The sequence below is a fragment of the Abramis brama genome (genome assembly GCF_963993115.1).
Source record: "Abramis brama genome assembly, chromosome: 10".
In the NCBI taxonomy this organism is placed as follows: Eukaryota; Metazoa; Chordata; class Actinopteri; order Cypriniformes; family Leuciscidae; genus Abramis; species Abramis brama.
The window spans coordinates 18,981,468-18,999,515 of record NC_139972.1 but is presented as its reverse complement, the minus strand read 5'-3'; the positions used below and the strand labels follow the sequence as shown (position 1 = coordinate 18,999,515).

Sequence of the window (18,048 nt, the reverse complement as noted above, 5' to 3'; positions counted from 1 at the left end):
CATGAGCAACATCAGAGCATTATATCTGCATCTCATGAAGGGAAATTTCTCCTGATGCCTTTTGTGTTTTGAAAGTGTTTCGAGAGGTTTGAATAATCATCACTGCGAACTACTGGGGTTCCCCTGCCAGTTTTGTTTTTGAAGGGGTTTTTGAAACAACCTAAACTATTTCTCATATGTGACCACAAAGTGCACTTTTTTTCTTTCTTTTTTTTGGTCATATGTCCAGAGTCCAGACATGTTTCTTGAGTTGTCCTGGATTTGTTCATTTTGGCCGTAAGCTGGGAATGCCATCAGTCTGACCCCAGTTTACTGTTTTGTGCATTGCATTTATCTTTTATACAGGCATTTTTGAGGGAATCTGATGCCTCAGCAGTTGTCAAAACTTCACATTGTTTAGAAAATGGTGATTCAGTGAATTTATGAAAGGCCTTACTATAACATATCCCCAGGCTTAGAGATGATAATCAGTTACGTGTCTTGATGTGGATATGTTGGCTTACTGTGATTATAGGTGTGTGTGTGTGTTTGGTATCATTGGCCACACACACAGTAGTGCAATTATGTCCCGCTCTGGGGAGGGAGAGTTGCCAGGTTGCAGTGTGCTTGCCAGTTTATGCCCAGTTTCTTAAGCGAACTGTAGATGCCATGTTGAGCAACTTTCCTGTGTTTGTGACCATCTGCTCGGAACAGGATGTAATGAGTTTATGCAAACAAATAGTCTTGTTTGCTTACCTTTTATTTACGGGAACTTCGAAGTGGCACAAACAAGTGCTTTTATCTGCTCTTTTTAGAAGGGAGGATGTTGATTTGATCCTGTCCCTTTGCTGTGCATATTCACGTGTTTGCTTGGTGTTTTGATGATCACCCTTTTCACAACTAGACATTCTTAAAACCCAGTGGCTAAACCTAAAACGTTTTTAAAATATAAAACCAAGCAGCATCAGCAAACGAATGGTTGTAGGAACTTTTGAGACATTTTTACAATTATTTTTAACCAGCTGGTTTCAAAGTGATTTAGTCACTTATATTTAAAATAAAAATAAAACATTTATTATTTTTAAGTATTATTTTCTTTAGATAAATATAGCAGTTCTATATTATTATTATTATTATTATTATTATTATTATTACTATTATTATAATTCGTTACATTTATATAGCGCTTTTTCTAGGTACTCAAAGCGCTTTACATGGAAGGGGGAATCTCCTCAACCACCACCAATGTGCAGCATCCACCTGGATGATGCGACGGCAGCCATATTGCGCCAGAACGCCCACCACACACCAGCTTACTGGTGGAGAGGAGACAGTGATGAAGCCAATCATTATATGGGGATGATTAGGAAGCCATGATGGACAGAGGCCAAGGGGCAAATTTGGCCAGGATGCCGGGGTTACACCCCTACTCTTTTTCGAAAGACATCCTGGGATTTTTAATGACCACAGAGAGTCAGGACCTCAGTTTAACGTCTCATCCGAAGGACGGTGCTCTTTTGACAGTATAGTGTCCCCATCACTACACTGGGGTGTTAGGACCCACACAGACCACAGGGTGAGCGCCCCCTGCTGGCCTCACTAACACCTCTTCCAGCAGCAACCTGGTTTTCCCAGGAGGTCTCCCATCCAAGCACTGACCAGGCTCTACCCTGCTTAGCTTCAGTAGGCAACCAGTCTTGGACTACAGGGTGATATGGCTGCTGGCCATATTATTATTATTATTATTATTATTATTATTATTATTATTATTATTATTATTATTATTATTATTATAATAATAATAATAATAATAATAATAATAATAATAATAATAATAATAATAATATTTAGCCTGTTGTATTTATTATTTTACTTAAAGTGCCCTTTCTTTAAAAGAAAAACAAACATGTTGTTCAAAATAAATATCTTTATTCTTTAAAGCCTATTTGTTTTTGTTTTTTTTAAATATAGCACTTTTCTATTACTATTATTTGTATTTTTTGCTTGGTAATATTTCTTTCGAATTTGTTCTTTACTCTATATTCTTTAAAGTCAGTTTATTTGATTGAAATGTAGCACTTTACTACTATTATTATTGTTGTTATTATTATTATTATTATTATTATTATTATTATGTTTTGCTTGTTTTTCTTTAAAATAAATGCATCATTGTGTGAATTTATGCGATGTAAATACATTCATATTTTTTTAAACATGGTTTAAGCGTCCAAATTCTTTTTTTTTTATTTTTACTGTTTGAAGAATAAAGAAGAGGGAACACTAATGAAGAAAGTAGAGAATAACAAACAAGTGTTTTTGTGTCACCCTCTCCTCCCCCATCCTGCACTGGCAGCAGGTGCTCGGGCGCCTTGGCTGAGCCGAGTGTCACTTTCTCGAGCCCAGTATCACCGTTCCCCCCTCCGTCTCGGCCGTGGGTGTTGATTGAGCAGCTCCATCAGAGCGGATAGTCAGAGAACTTGTAGTGTGTGGGTGGGTTGTTCAGATTAGCTTTTCTTGTGCTTGTCGGCCACCGAGCCTTTTCATCTTGCTGCATCTTCGCTACATGCCTTTATGGTCAGAATGATGCTCTGTACCCTGTTTCTCCCACCCTGCATCTCTCCGTCCCTCCTCCCTTTCCTCTTGTCTAGAGATGTTGTTTACATCTTGCAGTGTGCCTTCACTGCCTTGCGCACAAGGTGGAGGAGGATGTGTGTGTGTGTGTGTGCGCGAGCATGCTTTTGAGTGCCCGAGGCAGAGTCGTGCTGTCATTGAGAGCTACTCATGGTGTCACACTGACTTTGAGCTCCATTGCTCGCAGCTCTCTAGTATTCTATCACCTTTGGCTCAACAGTAAAGCTGCAATGAAGTCATTGTAGCTCTGAAAGCCTGCGTCCAAAAGAGCTGGAGGAAAACAAATTGACTAATGAATTCACTATCAATAAATGTTCACTGTGAACATTATCTCTGGAGAGTTGTGTATTATTTCAGCCTTATCTGAATCAGGTTTTCATTTTCATTTAGATTTTCGCTGGTCTTTTTACCCATCAATGATTGGATATAAAAAAAAAGAAGCTCTATTAAGATGATCTGTTAACACTGATCATCTAATAACACACTCTCGTTTAATTTTGGTCTGCTTCCCATAAGAAATTTGTCACCATATGTTGAAATTAAAGCTGAATGGGGATTTGTTAGTGAGATTAGACTTGTATGTGTGCAGTCTCCGGCGGCATCTGTTCTACAAACTGGACCGAAGGGAATTTAGCTGCAGCCCCACATGCTGCTATAAATAAAGAATATGAAATGAAATGCCCCCTAAGGCTTGAAAATCAACACAATAGGCTGTTTAAGAAACTTGCAGACATTAATCATCTTTTGAGAGGTAGGGCCTAGTACATAGTGAAATGATGTCAGTGCTTGTTCAATGTAATGAAGACCCGTTTACTCTCTGTAATGGTAGTAGCAGTACTGTAACATAGCAAACTATAAGCAAATGGTTGAACACAGGGCTGTTGCGGGAAAGGAATTTGCACAATATCGCGATATGTGATATCACAATTTTTTTTTTTGTTGTTGTATAAATAAGTGTTATGATGTGGTCAGCAAGTACAAGACGAATGAGATTCAAAAACAAAACAGGCTTTATTAGCATAATCCAAACACTCTGAATGAACACGCAGGAGAATAACACAAACCACACCTTGCATAAAAGAGAACTGACCAAGAGACTGAGTCATTAAACCTTTCATTCATTGTTCATTTTATTAATGAAACAAGGTGTTGAAATTATTTGAACTATGAGCGCACTTTACAAGACTCAACCAACGACCAATGCATCACTGGGGTAATGCTTAAGCTGATGCTTCACTTCATAGAGATCGGTGGCATTGATGCATTGTCCAGTGCTGAGTTGATCCCACCGAGGTTGCGCTTGTTGCCAGCATCGCCGTATTACAATCACTTGCACACTCTACTCTGATGGTTGGTTGAAATCATATTTATTAAATAAATGTATTAATTTCCATATGAATTTAATTTTCTGTAGTTTTTTTCTCTTTCTGTTGTTTAAATTCATCCCCTTCAGACCACCAGTGCTACAACCATACATGTGCAGATAGGCGTCTTTTGGCCATTTTTATATGAGCGTTGAAACTAGCAGGTTTAAAATGTGTCTTGTAAACTCTGCTTTATACCATTTAATTCCTCTCCATCTAGCTGTATTTGAATGTAAAAACTCATCTGATTAAATTCCTTCCTTTCTCAAATACAGAGCTGCCTGGTTAATGCCTTGATTACTTTATTTTGAAACATAATTTTTCGTCTCTATTTTAGAAGTCATAGTTACTGGGAATTCCTTTTGATGTGCTCCCGGTTTCAGTTAAGCCCATCAAATCCTTTTAAATGGTCTGATCTGTGGAACTCTCCTCTACACACAGACAATTAGAGTACATATGAGTTTTCTCTCAGTGTGTGTCCTTGTGAGTACAACTTAATTCACACCAAGGACACTTCAATGACTGAGACATTTTTATCACAACGTAAAACACAGCGTGCCCAGCTGCAGAGCAGACAGTAATTACAGTAATCATCTGCACTGTAAGCCTGTTGAAAAATCTGATAAATGTGGGAAATGTGGCTGACTTAAAGGGATATGGAGCGTTTAAGTTGACTCAAAAATTATGGCTTACCTAAAATGTTGTGACAGAATTAGACCAGAAAGGCAAGAGCCCAAATGGACCATGTAATCAGCATTCCTCCCTGTATCCCTCATGTCAGGTGTGAGATAAGCACAGGGCTATCATAAAAGCCTGGAGCTTTATTAAATCCTATCATAGGACGTCTGCAAAGCTTAGCCTGTTTGATTGACAGAGGTGGAGCAGTTGTCAGGAGATATGGACATTGCAACAGATGTCCTAACATTGAGTGATGTCATGCAGTCCAGCGACAGCATCTCCTAAGGATACCTAAGTGGAATTGGCTGAACTAGTCATATCTCAGGCTCAGTAGGAGGTGCCATCACAGATGTGTTTGTTACTTTAAGCTGTTGGAAGAAGAACACTACACTTTGCCTACTTTTGATCGATTAATAGTCTGTTGTTTTGGGCAACCCGGCAAGTAGACGCCAGGCTGAAAATTGTTTCATTTAGGGTACGTACAACCAAATCTCACAAAAACAGTTTGCATCTGATTTCTGGATTCAGATGAATTGTCTCTTAATTCATTAAGGTTTTGGAGCTTGATCTATTGGTGGTGATGACAGGTTCATTTAATGCATTATTGCATTTTTATTATAAGGTCATGTTAAGGCTACACTAGATGTTGTTTTGAACGAATGGCGGTTAAACAAATGAATGAAATATGCACACCAAACTAGAGGGTATAAAAAATAAAATGGATATTATATAATTTTTATATATGTATAATTTTACATTTCTATATTATTTTAATTGCTAACATAATGTGTGGTCTCTTGCCATTTTCTCAGTCATGAAAACTGAATGACTCTTTAGACAATAGCCACTTTGGTTTTGTGGACACAAATTTAGAAAAAACTAAATCTCTTCGGGTTAAATCTGACTGAAAAACTGACGACCCTGAACCACTGAGTTCATTGAATATTTTTTTTTCCAATTTTCTTTTCTTTAGGAGGAATTTGGAGGCTTTACCACAGTCAGTGACAACAGAAGAATACACAGCCCAGGAAGGACGTCAATAGGTAAACTAACTCTTACATCTCTTAATTGTGTATTCTTTAGGAGTGTAACAATACACTCATGTTACGAAACATCCGTGTTTACTTACAGTATGTGCGTTGTATATCTTTTCATCATATAAAGCCATCGTGTCTCTTCAGAAGACTTGGATTTGGATTAGACCACTCGATTGATTATTTTTACGATGGCTTTATGACATTTTTTGGATCTTAAGTTTTAGAGGAATTGACTTTAAATGGAGGGATACAAATCTCTCAGGTTTAATAAAAAAAAAAGTTGAACGAAATTATTTCAGGTTTGAAACAGGGTGAGTATATGATGTCAGAATTAAAATTTGTTTGGTGAATTATACCATATAAATAGTAAATACAATAAACTGAACCTTGGATAAAACTAACGTTATATCGCAAATCATATTGTTTACATCAACAATATGTATTGTCACATTTTTATATTGCAATATCTAAATATAACAATGTATATTGTTACACTCCTAATATTTTTTTTTCTCCAAGTGTGTTGTAAAATAATTGTATTAATTTTTTTAATTGGGACCTCCTATGGTCTAACTTGCTATTTTGCTCAATTGTAATTGAGATGCATTTAAGTGTAAATAAATGTTGTGCTTGTTTTTTTTTTCTGTCAGGTCCAGTTACACCGGAAAAGAAGCCCAGAGGACGTCCTCCTAGGTCTCTAGCTGCACAAAGGTTTGCCACTGGTATTGAGACAGCTCCTTTGCCTGTCGCCACAGCTCCTACAGAGAAGGTAAAACGACCACCAGGGAGGCCTCCTGGCACTGGAGAAAAAAAAAGAGGCCGCCCTCCTGCTTCTGCCAGCCAGAGGAGCTGGCAACAGAGTGGCCATGCACTGCCTGAAGATGGTAATGACACAGCTTTGGAGTGCAGCTCCAGTCCTGCACATCGCAAGGATGGTGTGGAGGACGAAGACAAGGAGAAAAGGCAAACTCCGCTTGGGTCTGGGCACCATCAGGGTTCTGAGGCTAAGCTTCTCAAAATCAGCCGAGAGTCCAAGATGTCCAAACCAAAAAGACTGCGGGATGTCAAACTGAGCCCTCTGAAGTCTAAGCTGAAGGCCATTGTGAAGAAGAGTGTCCCAGTTCCTGGTGTGCAAAGACGGAGACGGGGCAGGCCGCCTTCTGCTGAGCGCCTCAAAGCTGAGGCTGCTGCCGCTGCTGCTCAGGCTGCTAACGCCTCCTCGGTCCTAGAGATGTCTACCACAGCATCTGGGACTGCCAAACATAAGGCCTTCAGGGTTCGTCGGGAACAAGATTTGGGTGCCTGCTCTCCACATGATCTTAAGCTAAGGGCTTCTCATTCTGCTGATGAACGCACTAGCCCAGATCCCCATGACTCCTCTACAACAGTCAACCCAATGACTCCAACTAAACTCGGGAGGCCGTTAGGGTTACGTCAAAGCCCTCGCCATATCAAACCTGTGCGGGTCGTCCCTCCCTCCAAACGCACTGATGCCACTATTGCAAAGCAGCTGCTGCAGCGGGCAAAGAAAGGGGCCCAGAAGAAGAAACTATTGGCAAAAGAAGCTATTGGCACCCAGGGAACTGCCAATCCTGAGGTTGGGAAGCACAGGAGGCGAACGCAGCTAACAAACATCAGGCAGTTTATCATGCCAGTTGTGAGCACAGTGTCCTTGCGCATCATCAAGACTCCAAAACGGTTTATCGAGGATGAAGGCAGTTTCAGTACTCCACCAACACACATGAAAATTGCTCGATTGGACACAGCAGCATCTGCCCCAGCACCTCAACCCATAGCATCACCCTCCCCAGCTCTGGTTTCCACAGCTCCCGTCACAAGTGGAACCACTGCCACACCTGGGGCTGGACCTGCTGTTGACTCTCTCCTTCCTCCACCACCTCCTGTCCAAACTGGCAGTGCCACTGCCATTGCAGCTAGTCTCCTTAACAGCAGCTGCAACAATAGCACTAGCAATGGGCGCTTCAGTAGCAGTGCTGCATCCTGTGGCTCCAGCGCTGTTTCGCAGCATTCCTCGCAGCTCTCTTCTGGTGAGTCGTCTCGCTCCAGCAGCCCTAGTCTTGATGACTCCTCCTGTGATTCCCAGGCCTCTGAGGTCACCCAGGCCCTTTCGGAAGAGGGCGATCATTCCCCTGCCTCTCAGGGAGAGACGGAGGCCAGCATGCACCACACCTCGCACCCACCCTCACCACCGTCAGAGCCGGAGCCAGACCATGTAGTGTTGATGGAGCACAGCAGACGGGGTCGCAAAGCTCAGAGTCATCGGAGGGGTGCTTTAGTGGCACGTGGTAGGGGCAGCCTGATAGGTGGAAGGAAACAGGTCATCATCAGCCCAGCCCCAGGGGTTTCACAAGCTGGATCTCAACAAGCCTCTTCCACTGCATCGTTGTCCTCTTCCCCACCACCTCCTCCTCTTCTCAGCCCTTCTCAACCTCCCCAGGCAGCTTCATCCAGTGCATCTGAGCATCACTCCCATTCTCCGTGGATGATGTCACATTCCATTGCCCCTTTTCTGCCCACCCCTCCAATACTTTCCAGCTCTCATGACAAGCGTCGCTCCATACTACGAGAGCCCACTTTCCGCTGGACGTCTTTGTCATGTGCAGAAAATAAGTACTTCTCCTCTGCCAAGTATGCAAAGGAGGGCCTTATCCGCAAGCCAACTTTCGACAACTTTCGTCCTCCTCCACTGACCGCTGAAGATGTGGGACTCTTGCCACCAGGGCCTGGTGGAGGCGGCGTTGCACCAGGAGGATTCCCAGCACCTGGTGGCACAGCTGGGACAGGTACCAGACTTTTCTCCCCCCTGCATCATCATCCTCACCACAATCACCACCCGCATCCCTCATCACGGATTGAAACGCCACACCAAAAGCGCAGCCCACTACTACGTCCCCCTTTCTTCACCCCGAGTCCGGCTCATTCCCGCATCTTTGAGTCTGTCACCCTCCCATCCTCCTCAGGGAGCAGCCCTGGCTCTCTGTCTCCCCTTCAGGTCTCACCAACGTCAAACAAAAAGAGAAAGGGGTCTAGATTCTCACGTGGACAACCCAGGTCACCTTCACACTCAATGACTACCAGGAGCAGTCAGTCAGGAGTTCAAACAGGGAAGGCCTCTGAACAATCCATGATTAGCAGTTCTGTTCCCTTAAGCGTGACTGGAAATTCGAGCCCATTGCCTGGAGTCGCAGTCAGTGCACTTGCAGCCAGTGCCTTAACTCAAGCTTCTTTCAGCGGCTTCCCTTCAGGCTCTATTGGTCTTACGAGCCACGGAGTTTCAGATGGGCGGCGAGCAGCAGGAGGTCTCGGTGTGAGTGGGAGTTCTGCTTCATCTTCACAGCTCTTCCCTCTTTTTACCCCCAGTCCTCAAGGATCAGTTGGGGGTACTGGAAAAGCAGGAAGGGACCGAAGTGTTTCTGCTACTAGAGACACGGGTACAAAGGAGAAGGACAGGGAGACGGAGAAGAGTAGAGAGCGTGAAAAGGAAAACAAAAGAGATGTAGGGAAAGACTGGGATAAAAGGGGGAAAAGCCTTCCATCAGAGACTTCCCCCAATTCTACATCCAGCCTATTTGCGGTGGAGGCCAGGGACATTGAAGAATCTCTCACCCAAAAAAGGACACCGGGTCGAAAGAAGTCAGTCACAGTTGACTCTGGTGCAGAGGCCTCCCCAAGCGACTCTGCAGCAGTTCAACCTGTTGGGGCCTTGTCATCTAAGGGTCGTCTGGCCAAAAAAGGCAGACCTTCAGAGAAGATTGAAGCGGAGGGAGTAGAGAGGGAGAAGGACAAGGAGAAATTGAGTGCTCTTACCCAAGCGGGGCAGATGGGAAAACCCCCTGCAACCACATCTCTGGGCTCTGTGTTAGCTCGTGCTGAGAAACAGCCAGTCACAGACAGGCGCGTTGCAGGACTGCTGAAAAAAGCTAAAGCTCAGCTCAATAAGTTAGAGAAGAGAGATTTACAACCTGCAGATCAACCCAAATTACCGGTATGTCCTCTTTTCTTGTCACCTTTTCTTTGGAAAATGTTCCTAGGTTGTTTTTCTTAAATGCACAAAAGGTCATTTCCATTTGTTTGTCCTGTCCAGGGTCAAGAGAGTGACTCCTCTGAGACGTCAGTCCGTGGTCCACGCATTAAGCATGTGTGTCGTCGTGCAGCTGTAGCTCTGGGTCGCAATCGTGCTGTGTTCCCAGATGATATGCCTACCCTTAGTGCCTTGCCATGGGAGGAGAGAGAAAAGATCTTGTCTTCCATGGGAAATGATGGTGAGAAAACATCTTAGAACTAGTTTGATTTTGTTGAAAAAAGTGACATTGTTTTTAAATCTTTAATGATCTATTTGAATAGACAAATCATCAGTGGCGGGATCAGAGGAGGCGGAGCCACCCACACCTCCTATTAAGCCAGTAACGAGGCAGAAAACTGTCCATGAGGCCCCACCCAGAAAGGGCCGGCGCTCTCGACGCTGCGGGCAGTGTCCAGGCTGCCAAGTCCCAAATGACTGTGGGGTCTGCACCAACTGCCTGGATAAGCCCAAATTTGGGGGCCGCAATATTAAAAAGCAGTGTTGCAAGTGAGTGTGAAATTGTTATAAATATAATAAATTGTGGGTTTCTGAACCTTTGCACCCTAAAATTGCCTGTAAACATTTGTGTTTGTCATCGCAGAGTACGGAAGTGTCAGAACTTGCAGTGGATGCCGTCAAAGTTTCTTCAGAAGCAGGCGAAAGGTCTGTTTTCTCAGAATACCTTATAAGTCAGAGATGCTCTTATATTTCAATTAATTGTCTTTTTGCATTGAATTTAGGTAAAAAGGACAAGAGGAGGAATAAATTGACTGAAAAAAAGGATTCCCATCACAAATCCCAGTGTTCTGAATCAAGCCCCAAGCCAGGCCCTCCTCCAAAGGATGACCCTCCCCATAAGAAAAGTGAAACTCCACCACCTTCACAGGGAGAGGACAAACAAAAGCAAACGCAACCTTCATCACCATCTTCACCAGCTGTCTCCCCAAAGGACCTTCTGCTCTTTAGTGCTTCTGACGACCCCAAGCAATCTCAGACCCCTTTGAGCTCAGCCTTTAGAAAGGAACGGAAGCAGCAGCCCAGTTTTTCACCCACCTCCCTGCACGCTGCCCCATCTTCCCCACCAGCACAGTCCCAGCAGTCCTTGCAGCAGCAAAGCCAAATGCCAGCAAAAAAGGAAGGTCTTGCAAAGTCCCAGCCCACTGAGCCCAAGAAGAAATCTCAGCAACAAAGTCAATCCAGCTCTGCAGCAGACACAGGTAAAGAGATGAGAATATTTACTGTTGCTAACTTAACACAGAGGGTGTCCATTCCTGCTCCTGGAGGGTCACCTTCCAGCTGAGTTTAGCTCCAGCAATAATTAAACACTTGAATCAGCTAATCAAGGTCCGGATCACCAGAAATTTCCGGGCCGGTCTGTTGTAGCTAAATTTTTCAGGAAGATGGCCTTCCATGAGCAGGATTGGACACCCCTGACTTAACATAGCCTTAATGTTTTTGTTTTATGGTCATGTCATCTTTTAGCATCCGAAGCAAAGCTAAAGAAACAGACCTCTCGATGTGTTCAACCACTCAAGCCTAAACCAAAAGAAAAGGTAAGCAGATCTTGCAGACAGATTTGTATTATTTTTTTGTCATAAACTTTTACGAAAACAGTTTTGTCTCTTGCCTCTTCCCCCTATGAATAGTGGTTGATTTTCTTTGTGATGTTGATAATTCTGAGATTCAGATTCATAGCACAAATGTGACCCGTGCTGGCAGAAGGAGTCGGAATGCAAACAGGATCATTTCGAGCTACAGGTTTTCACAAAAAGTAGTTCAATAAGCCCTCGTCTAGCGATCCCAGTGCTCCAAATAGCAATTAAACATCGAAAAATATCTTTATTTGTATGTTTTCTGAGAGTTTCAGTACTCCAGATAGTTTTTCATGGACAAAGGAAAGGTACTACTTTCCTTTGTCCATGAAAAACTATCTTACTCACGCTGACTGACAAATCCGACGCATACGCACAAAGATGCCATAGACAGCGTGCGGTCCCGATATACACGCATACACAGAATTACAGTATTTCAAAACATCTGTCTTGGCGAGTATTCACACAAACATTATCTGTTGTGTCTTGGGTGAACGTTTGGTTAACTGTTGGGGAAAAACATCTGATGTGTAACATTATTTTAGATCCGTGCGATAAGTAGGTTTTAATATAAAGGATGTCTGTTTCATTAATGTTAATCAAACAATTGTGGTATCATGGGGAAAAAAAGTTGAATATATTCTATTATAACTCGGTGTGTGCCAAATTTGGTGTTATTACCAGGGATTTTAAGATATGGTTGCTAGGTGATTTTTTTTGTTTTGGAACCTTCAGAAAACTTAAACTTGATTTTTCTCAAAACTGACTTTGCTGACTCTATCGACGTCAAACAGGTGTAGCTCAGTACTTTTTTGTCTGATTCCAGCAAATCATACATTATTTGAAGGTAGAGAGTGTGAAAATAACTCATTTTTGAAAATTCAAAGGTTCAATTCCCAGGGGATGCACATACTGACAAAATGCACCTTTAATACACTAAGTCACTTTGGGTAAAAGCGTCTTGCATATGTCCCAATGTAATATAAATGCATTGTTTACAGGAGAAACAGATACCCAAACTAGACAGCAGTACTTTAAACTCCCAGAGCACTCCTTCGCCTGGGGGCACCGCCAAGCAGAAAGCGCCCTGCGATGGAGTGCATCGAATCAGAGTTGATTTCAAGGAGGACTATGACATTGAGAATGTGTGGGAGATGGGTGGGCTCAGCATTCTCACCTCTGTGCCAATCACCCCGCCGGTGGTGTGCTTTCTTTGTGCCAGCAGTGGTAATGTAGAGGTGGGCTGTCTTTTGTTTGTAATTCCTGTCTCATGAATTGAAGGCAAAACAAATTATGAGATGTGTTCTTATGGTTTGTCTTCTTCAGTTTGTTTTCTGCCAGGTGTGCTGTGAACCCTTCCACCTCTTCTGCTTGGGGGAGACAGAACGCCCCCATGAGGAACAGTGGGAGAACTGGTGTTGTCGTCGATGCCGCTTTTGCCATGTCTGTGGTCGGAAGTATCAGAAAACAAAAGTAAGACTTTCTATTAATTTACATTTCTGTCACGATATAGATCAAAGATGTTTTAGAATCCAGAAATGTCTGCAAAAATGCATTACAAAAAAGGTAAAATTTAAATAAGGGAGACTAATAGAAGAATTACTATGCAAGTAACTCAATGGCAGGTATTTGTTTCAAAGCTTTCTCCTAAAGTACAAAATTTAGTATTTCAGAGTCTCTGATCATGGGAATAATAAAGTGCTTCCAATATCAACAGAAGGGATTTTTAAAAGACACTTTTGGAACAGAGGGAGGAAAGTTTTAAAACATCCAGATTTAATGGAAAAAAGTTTTAACACACTACTGTAAACAGTATGAGACAGATTGATATTATTCTTAAAGAGTTTATTTCACACAATGCTACGTTATATGACCATCAGATCGAAAAGGTTGTAACATTCTGATGTAATGGTTAAAGATTAATAAAAAAGTTGAATACTCCAAGCATGAGTCCGCTCGTATCAACGATAAATGTCTTCATTTGGTAAAAAATAAAAAATGGAAATAAAAAATACATGTCATCTCACTGAAATTATCATTTCTTTTCGATAAATTTAATAACCAAGCCCCTGGCCACTCCCAAAACCTTCAGAAATGACTAATGCTTAATACCTTGATGGTATCAGAACTAAACATTTTATTATTTCCATCATCTAGCAGCTACTGGAGTGTGACAAGTGCCGAAACAGCTATCACCCTGAGTGCCTGGGACCCAACCACCCTACCAGACCCACCAAGAAGAAAAGAGTCTGGGTACTTGCACACTCTCAATCCTAGATGTCTGTAACATCTGTTATATTTTTGCTACATTCTCCCATAATTATTTTTCCTTCTGCCACAGATTTGCACCAAGTGTGTGTGCTGCAAGAGTTGTGGAGCCACCAAACCAGGGAAGGCCTGGGATGCCCAGTGGTCACATGATTTCTCTTTGTGTCATGACTGTGCCAAACTCTTAGCTAAAGGTCAGTGCTATACATCCTGGATGTTTATTGTATGTTTCTAAACTGTCACTTAACTATGTAATCAATGTTTTTCTTCTCCCAGGCAACTTCTGCCCACTCTGTAATAAGTGCTATGATGACGATGACTGTGATAGCAAAATGATGAAGTGCAGGAAGTGTGATTGCTGGGTCCATGCCAAATGTGAAAGTTTAACCGGTGAATTATCTGTTATTCTCAACATCTCTTATCTGTCTTGTGGCATTACACCATGACATTCAACTAATAAAAGTTGTTGCTTCAGCTTTAACATCACAGGAATAAATTGCATGTTAAAATATAAAAAATATATATTAAAATTTATTCAAAATTTCTCACAATATTACTGTTTTTACTGTAGTTTTGGTCAAATAAATGCAGCCTTAAGGAGATTTCTTTTTAAAAACATTTAACAGTCTTACCAACCACAACTTTTGAATGGTAGTGTAAGTATTTAGTTAAGATCTGATCAGTTCTAACATGGCTATGGTTATTAAAGATAAGGTAGCATTCTAGATTTTTGATGTTTCTGTAATACACCACTATATAGGTAATCTTTCTCTTTATATATTTAGATGATATGTATGAGCTCTTGTCTAACCTGCCTGAGAGTGTGGTCTACACCTGCACAAACTGCACTGAGCCCCATCCCGCTGAGTGGCGGGCCGTCTTGGAGAAAGAAATTCAGAAATCCATGCGGCAAGTTCTCACCTCCCTGCTCAACTCCCGTACATCCACACACTTGCTTCGCTACAGACAGGTGAATTGCCTTCTCCAATCCTAGAAGTTCTCACCAGCTATATTTTCACCACCAAACTTAGTAATTGCACAATCTTCTTTGTCTCAGGCGGTTATGAAGCCACCTGAGTTGAACCCAGAGACAGAAGAGAGCCTTCCCTCACGCCGTTCCCCAGAGGGCCCTGACCCCCCTGTGCTGACGGAGGTCTCTCCACCAAATGATTTGCCTCTCGATTTGGAGTCTGTGGAGAAGAAAATGGATTCTGGATGCTATAAATCAGTGGTAAGAGTTTATAAATATGTCCTTTTTTGAAACACTTTAAAGCAAAAAGCTTTTATCTTTCTATTCCTCTTTGAAAGATTACCTGCTGCCTTTTGAGCCTCTAATGCTGCAGGGTTCATATACCGGTCAAATACATGTGAAGGCCAGGTGTCAATTTCTGCTCCTCTCTTTCAGCTGGAGTTCAGTGATGACATTGTGAAAATCATCCAGACAGCCTTCAATTCAGACGGAGGTCAGCTAGAGAGCAGGAAAGCCAACAGCATGCTCAAGTCTTTTTTTATCTTGGTGAGGAAAAGCTGGTGGACACACAATTCTGACAATGGAACATCTTGCAGTCCTACATTATTGTTTCTGATGTTACTGTTATTTGTTACAGCAAATGGACCGAATCTTTCCATGGTACAAGGTGAAGGAGTCCAAATTCTGGGAGACGTGCAAAGTCTCTTCTAAGTGAGTCTTTCCCATGCATCTAATGATTTGTTTCAATTTGTTTGATTCTACATTTTAACTTTGAATCATTCTCTACATTTTGACTTTGAATCATTCTATTTAAATTCTTTGGTCAGAAACAATTTTCAGAACTAAATTCAGGAACAAACTATGTTTAGTTTGATGGTGAATAGTGGGACCAGTTAAGCTAGTATGAGCATCGAAAACAACCTCACTGTCGAGTGTCTGTCTATTCTTTGCTCTCTTCTGGAGCAGAACTATCACCTTTCCATAGGGAATGCAGCCTGTATGGTCTAGTTCCATTGTTTGAGGTCGACAGGCAGTGTCACATTTCACATGGGTGCTTTGACAAGTCTTGTGGTTGGCATTTGGTTTGCATGTTTGTATACTTAATTTGTTACCATGAATTATTAAGAGTGCAAAGGTTGTGTGTTGTGTGTGTGTGTGTGTGTGTGTGTGTGCGCGCATGCCTGATTTTGAAAAGTGTCTTTAATGAGCAATGTTTATATTTCATTTTGCAATTATGATATGAGCTTTTAGTCTTATTTATTTATTGTTATTTGGCCTTTGCCACTTTTTTTTCTATTGCATACTTTCCTCCTCTCACTGCCATTGAGCACCTAGGCAATTTAGTGTATATTTATGTGACATTGAACTTTTTTGAAGGGTACTACTGGGTAACATACATTTGTTCATATGTTAGGTAATTAAACAATGTTGTGTAACAAAGACATGACTAACAAGACAGGGTTGTATCTTTGCAGTAGTGGACTGCTTCCCAATGCTGTTCTGCCCCCTTCTTTGGATCACAACTATGCCCAGTGGCAGGAGAGGGAGGAGATAGCCAGGGCTGAGCAGCCTGTGCTCATGAAAAAGATCATCCCAGCTCCCCATCCTAAAGCCCCAGGAGAACCCAATTCCCTGATGGCCCCCACACCACCTCCTCCTCCACCCCCCATGCTTATCCATGGTGAGAAAGTTGCTTTAAAGCACTATAAAAACTAACATGTAAAGGAACTACTTGTGTGGTACATACTGTTAGGAGACAAATAACTACATTCTATTTCATTCTGATTATTTTTCAGTTCAAACTAAGTTAAAGTGTTAGTGTATGTAGATAAGTAACACAGGAATATTTCTTTTGATTTCAGACCACAGCCCTGAAGACAGCCCTGTGATTCCCCCTCCTCCTGGTGTTGGTGACAATAGACAGTGTGCGCTTTGTCTGAATTATGGAGATGAGAACACAAACGTGAGTAATCACCAACCAAAAAGAATACATTAGCATGTATAGATATGGATTTTTAATTATACTGTATTTTAATTTTGATTTGTAAGACTTTGGGTAATCTGTTTTCTAGGACTGTGGGAGACTGCTTTATATTGGCCAGAATGAGTGGGCCCATGTGAACTGTGCACTGTGGTCAGCAGAGGTGTTCGAGGATGTTGATGGTGCTCTCAAAAATGTCCACATGGCAGTCGGCCGAGGCAAACAGCTGGTACACGATTAACAAACACGACACATGGCTTAGATTGAGTTACAGTGCCATAATACACATTTATGTAATTTTGTTGCTGAATAAGCCTACTAAAAAGGCTATAGGCAAAAAATCTTTCCCCACCCAAAAACAGATTGCATTATGCTTTGCTTTTTCAGCAATGTGAGAACTGTCACAAACCCGGAGCTACGGTGAGTTGTTGTCTGACCTCCTGTACCAACAACTACCATTTCATGTGTGCACGTCAGAAGCAGTGTGCCTTTTTAGAGGACAAGAAGGTTTACTGTCAGCATCACAGAGATCTTATAAAGGGCGAGGTAAGGAATCATGCATGCATCAGTAAGCAAGTTATGTTTTTGTATATTTGTTGTGAAGTGTTGAATTTATTATAAATAATAAACCTTTTTTAAAGGCGGTGCCAGAGTCTGGCTTTGAAGTGACTCGAAGGGTCGTTGTGGACTTTGAGGGAATCAGTCTGAGGAAAAAAATTGTTAATGGGCTTGAACCAGATAATATCCACATGATGATAGGTATGTATGTCTTTGCACTGTACTTGCTATTGATAACTAATAAACAAAGTGCTCTACATCAAAGTGAAATGTCACTTTTGTTTTGGTCAGGGTCTATGACCATTGACTGTCTTGGTATGCTAACTGAACTGTCAGATTGTGAGAGGAAGCTGTTTCCTGTGGGATACCAGTAAGTCTTTGAAATTACAGTGTTGTATTTCAGTAAACATAAGATATAAAATGAAATGACCATTTGATCTATTTACACAGATGCTCAAGGGTCTACTGGAGCACTCTAGATGCCCGTAAGCGATGCGTTTATAAATGCAGAATTTTAGTGTGCCGCCCCACGATGACCGAAACTTTCAATAACAACACAGTAGCTCAAGAGGAGAACCACACAGTTGCTCATAGTCCTCCACCTGTTTCATGTAAGTAGATTTAGATTTATTATAGTCCTCATTGAGTCATTTTGTTGGCATTTTAAAAACTGATAATTATTAAACATTTCAGCTGAAGTGGATGCTGCTTTGCCTGGACCCACAGATTCCATAAAACCATCAAATGTGCCTTCCACACCGAAACAAAGGGTTTATTTTAGGAACAGACACCCCAGCTACCCACCATGTAATCGTTCTCCCTCAACCAGACCACTTCCCTCCCCAGGTTTGAGTTACTATATACAGTATTTATATTGCTTTATCTCCTTTATTAAAATTTCTCAAT

The 18,048-nt window shown here is 41.8% G+C and overlaps 1 protein-coding gene across 1 annotated transcript in view; it reads left to right on the top strand.

The window, feature by feature from the left end:
* kmt2a (lysine (K)-specific methyltransferase 2A) overlaps positions 1-18,048 on the top strand; it is a 30,055-nt gene that overhangs the window by 3,771 nt on the left and 8,236 nt on the right. The window contains exons 2-25 of the mRNA XM_084125540.1: positions 5,626-5,695; positions 6,340-9,695; positions 9,795-9,972; positions 10,055-10,280; positions 10,375-10,436; positions 10,514-10,990; positions 11,256-11,326; positions 12,367-12,603; positions 12,692-12,838; positions 13,523-13,618; positions 13,707-13,827; positions 13,910-14,023; positions 14,419-14,603; positions 14,691-14,864; positions 15,039-15,149; positions 15,241-15,314; positions 16,079-16,284; positions 16,466-16,566; positions 16,676-16,813; positions 16,972-17,130; positions 17,226-17,343; positions 17,434-17,512; positions 17,593-17,753; positions 17,836-17,988. Coding sequence (XP_083981666.1) covers positions 5,626-5,695; positions 6,340-9,695; positions 9,795-9,972; positions 10,055-10,280; positions 10,375-10,436; positions 10,514-10,990; positions 11,256-11,326; positions 12,367-12,603; positions 12,692-12,838; positions 13,523-13,618; positions 13,707-13,827; positions 13,910-14,023; positions 14,419-14,603; positions 14,691-14,864; positions 15,039-15,149; positions 15,241-15,314; positions 16,079-16,284; positions 16,466-16,566; positions 16,676-16,813; positions 16,972-17,130; positions 17,226-17,343; positions 17,434-17,512; positions 17,593-17,753; positions 17,836-17,988 — 6,814 coding nt within the window. The remainder of the gene's footprint in view (positions 1-5,625; positions 5,696-6,339; positions 9,696-9,794; positions 9,973-10,054; positions 10,281-10,374; positions 10,437-10,513; positions 10,991-11,255; positions 11,327-12,366; positions 12,604-12,691; positions 12,839-13,522; positions 13,619-13,706; positions 13,828-13,909; positions 14,024-14,418; positions 14,604-14,690; positions 14,865-15,038; positions 15,150-15,240; positions 15,315-16,078; positions 16,285-16,465; positions 16,567-16,675; positions 16,814-16,971; positions 17,131-17,225; positions 17,344-17,433; positions 17,513-17,592; positions 17,754-17,835; positions 17,989-18,048) is intronic.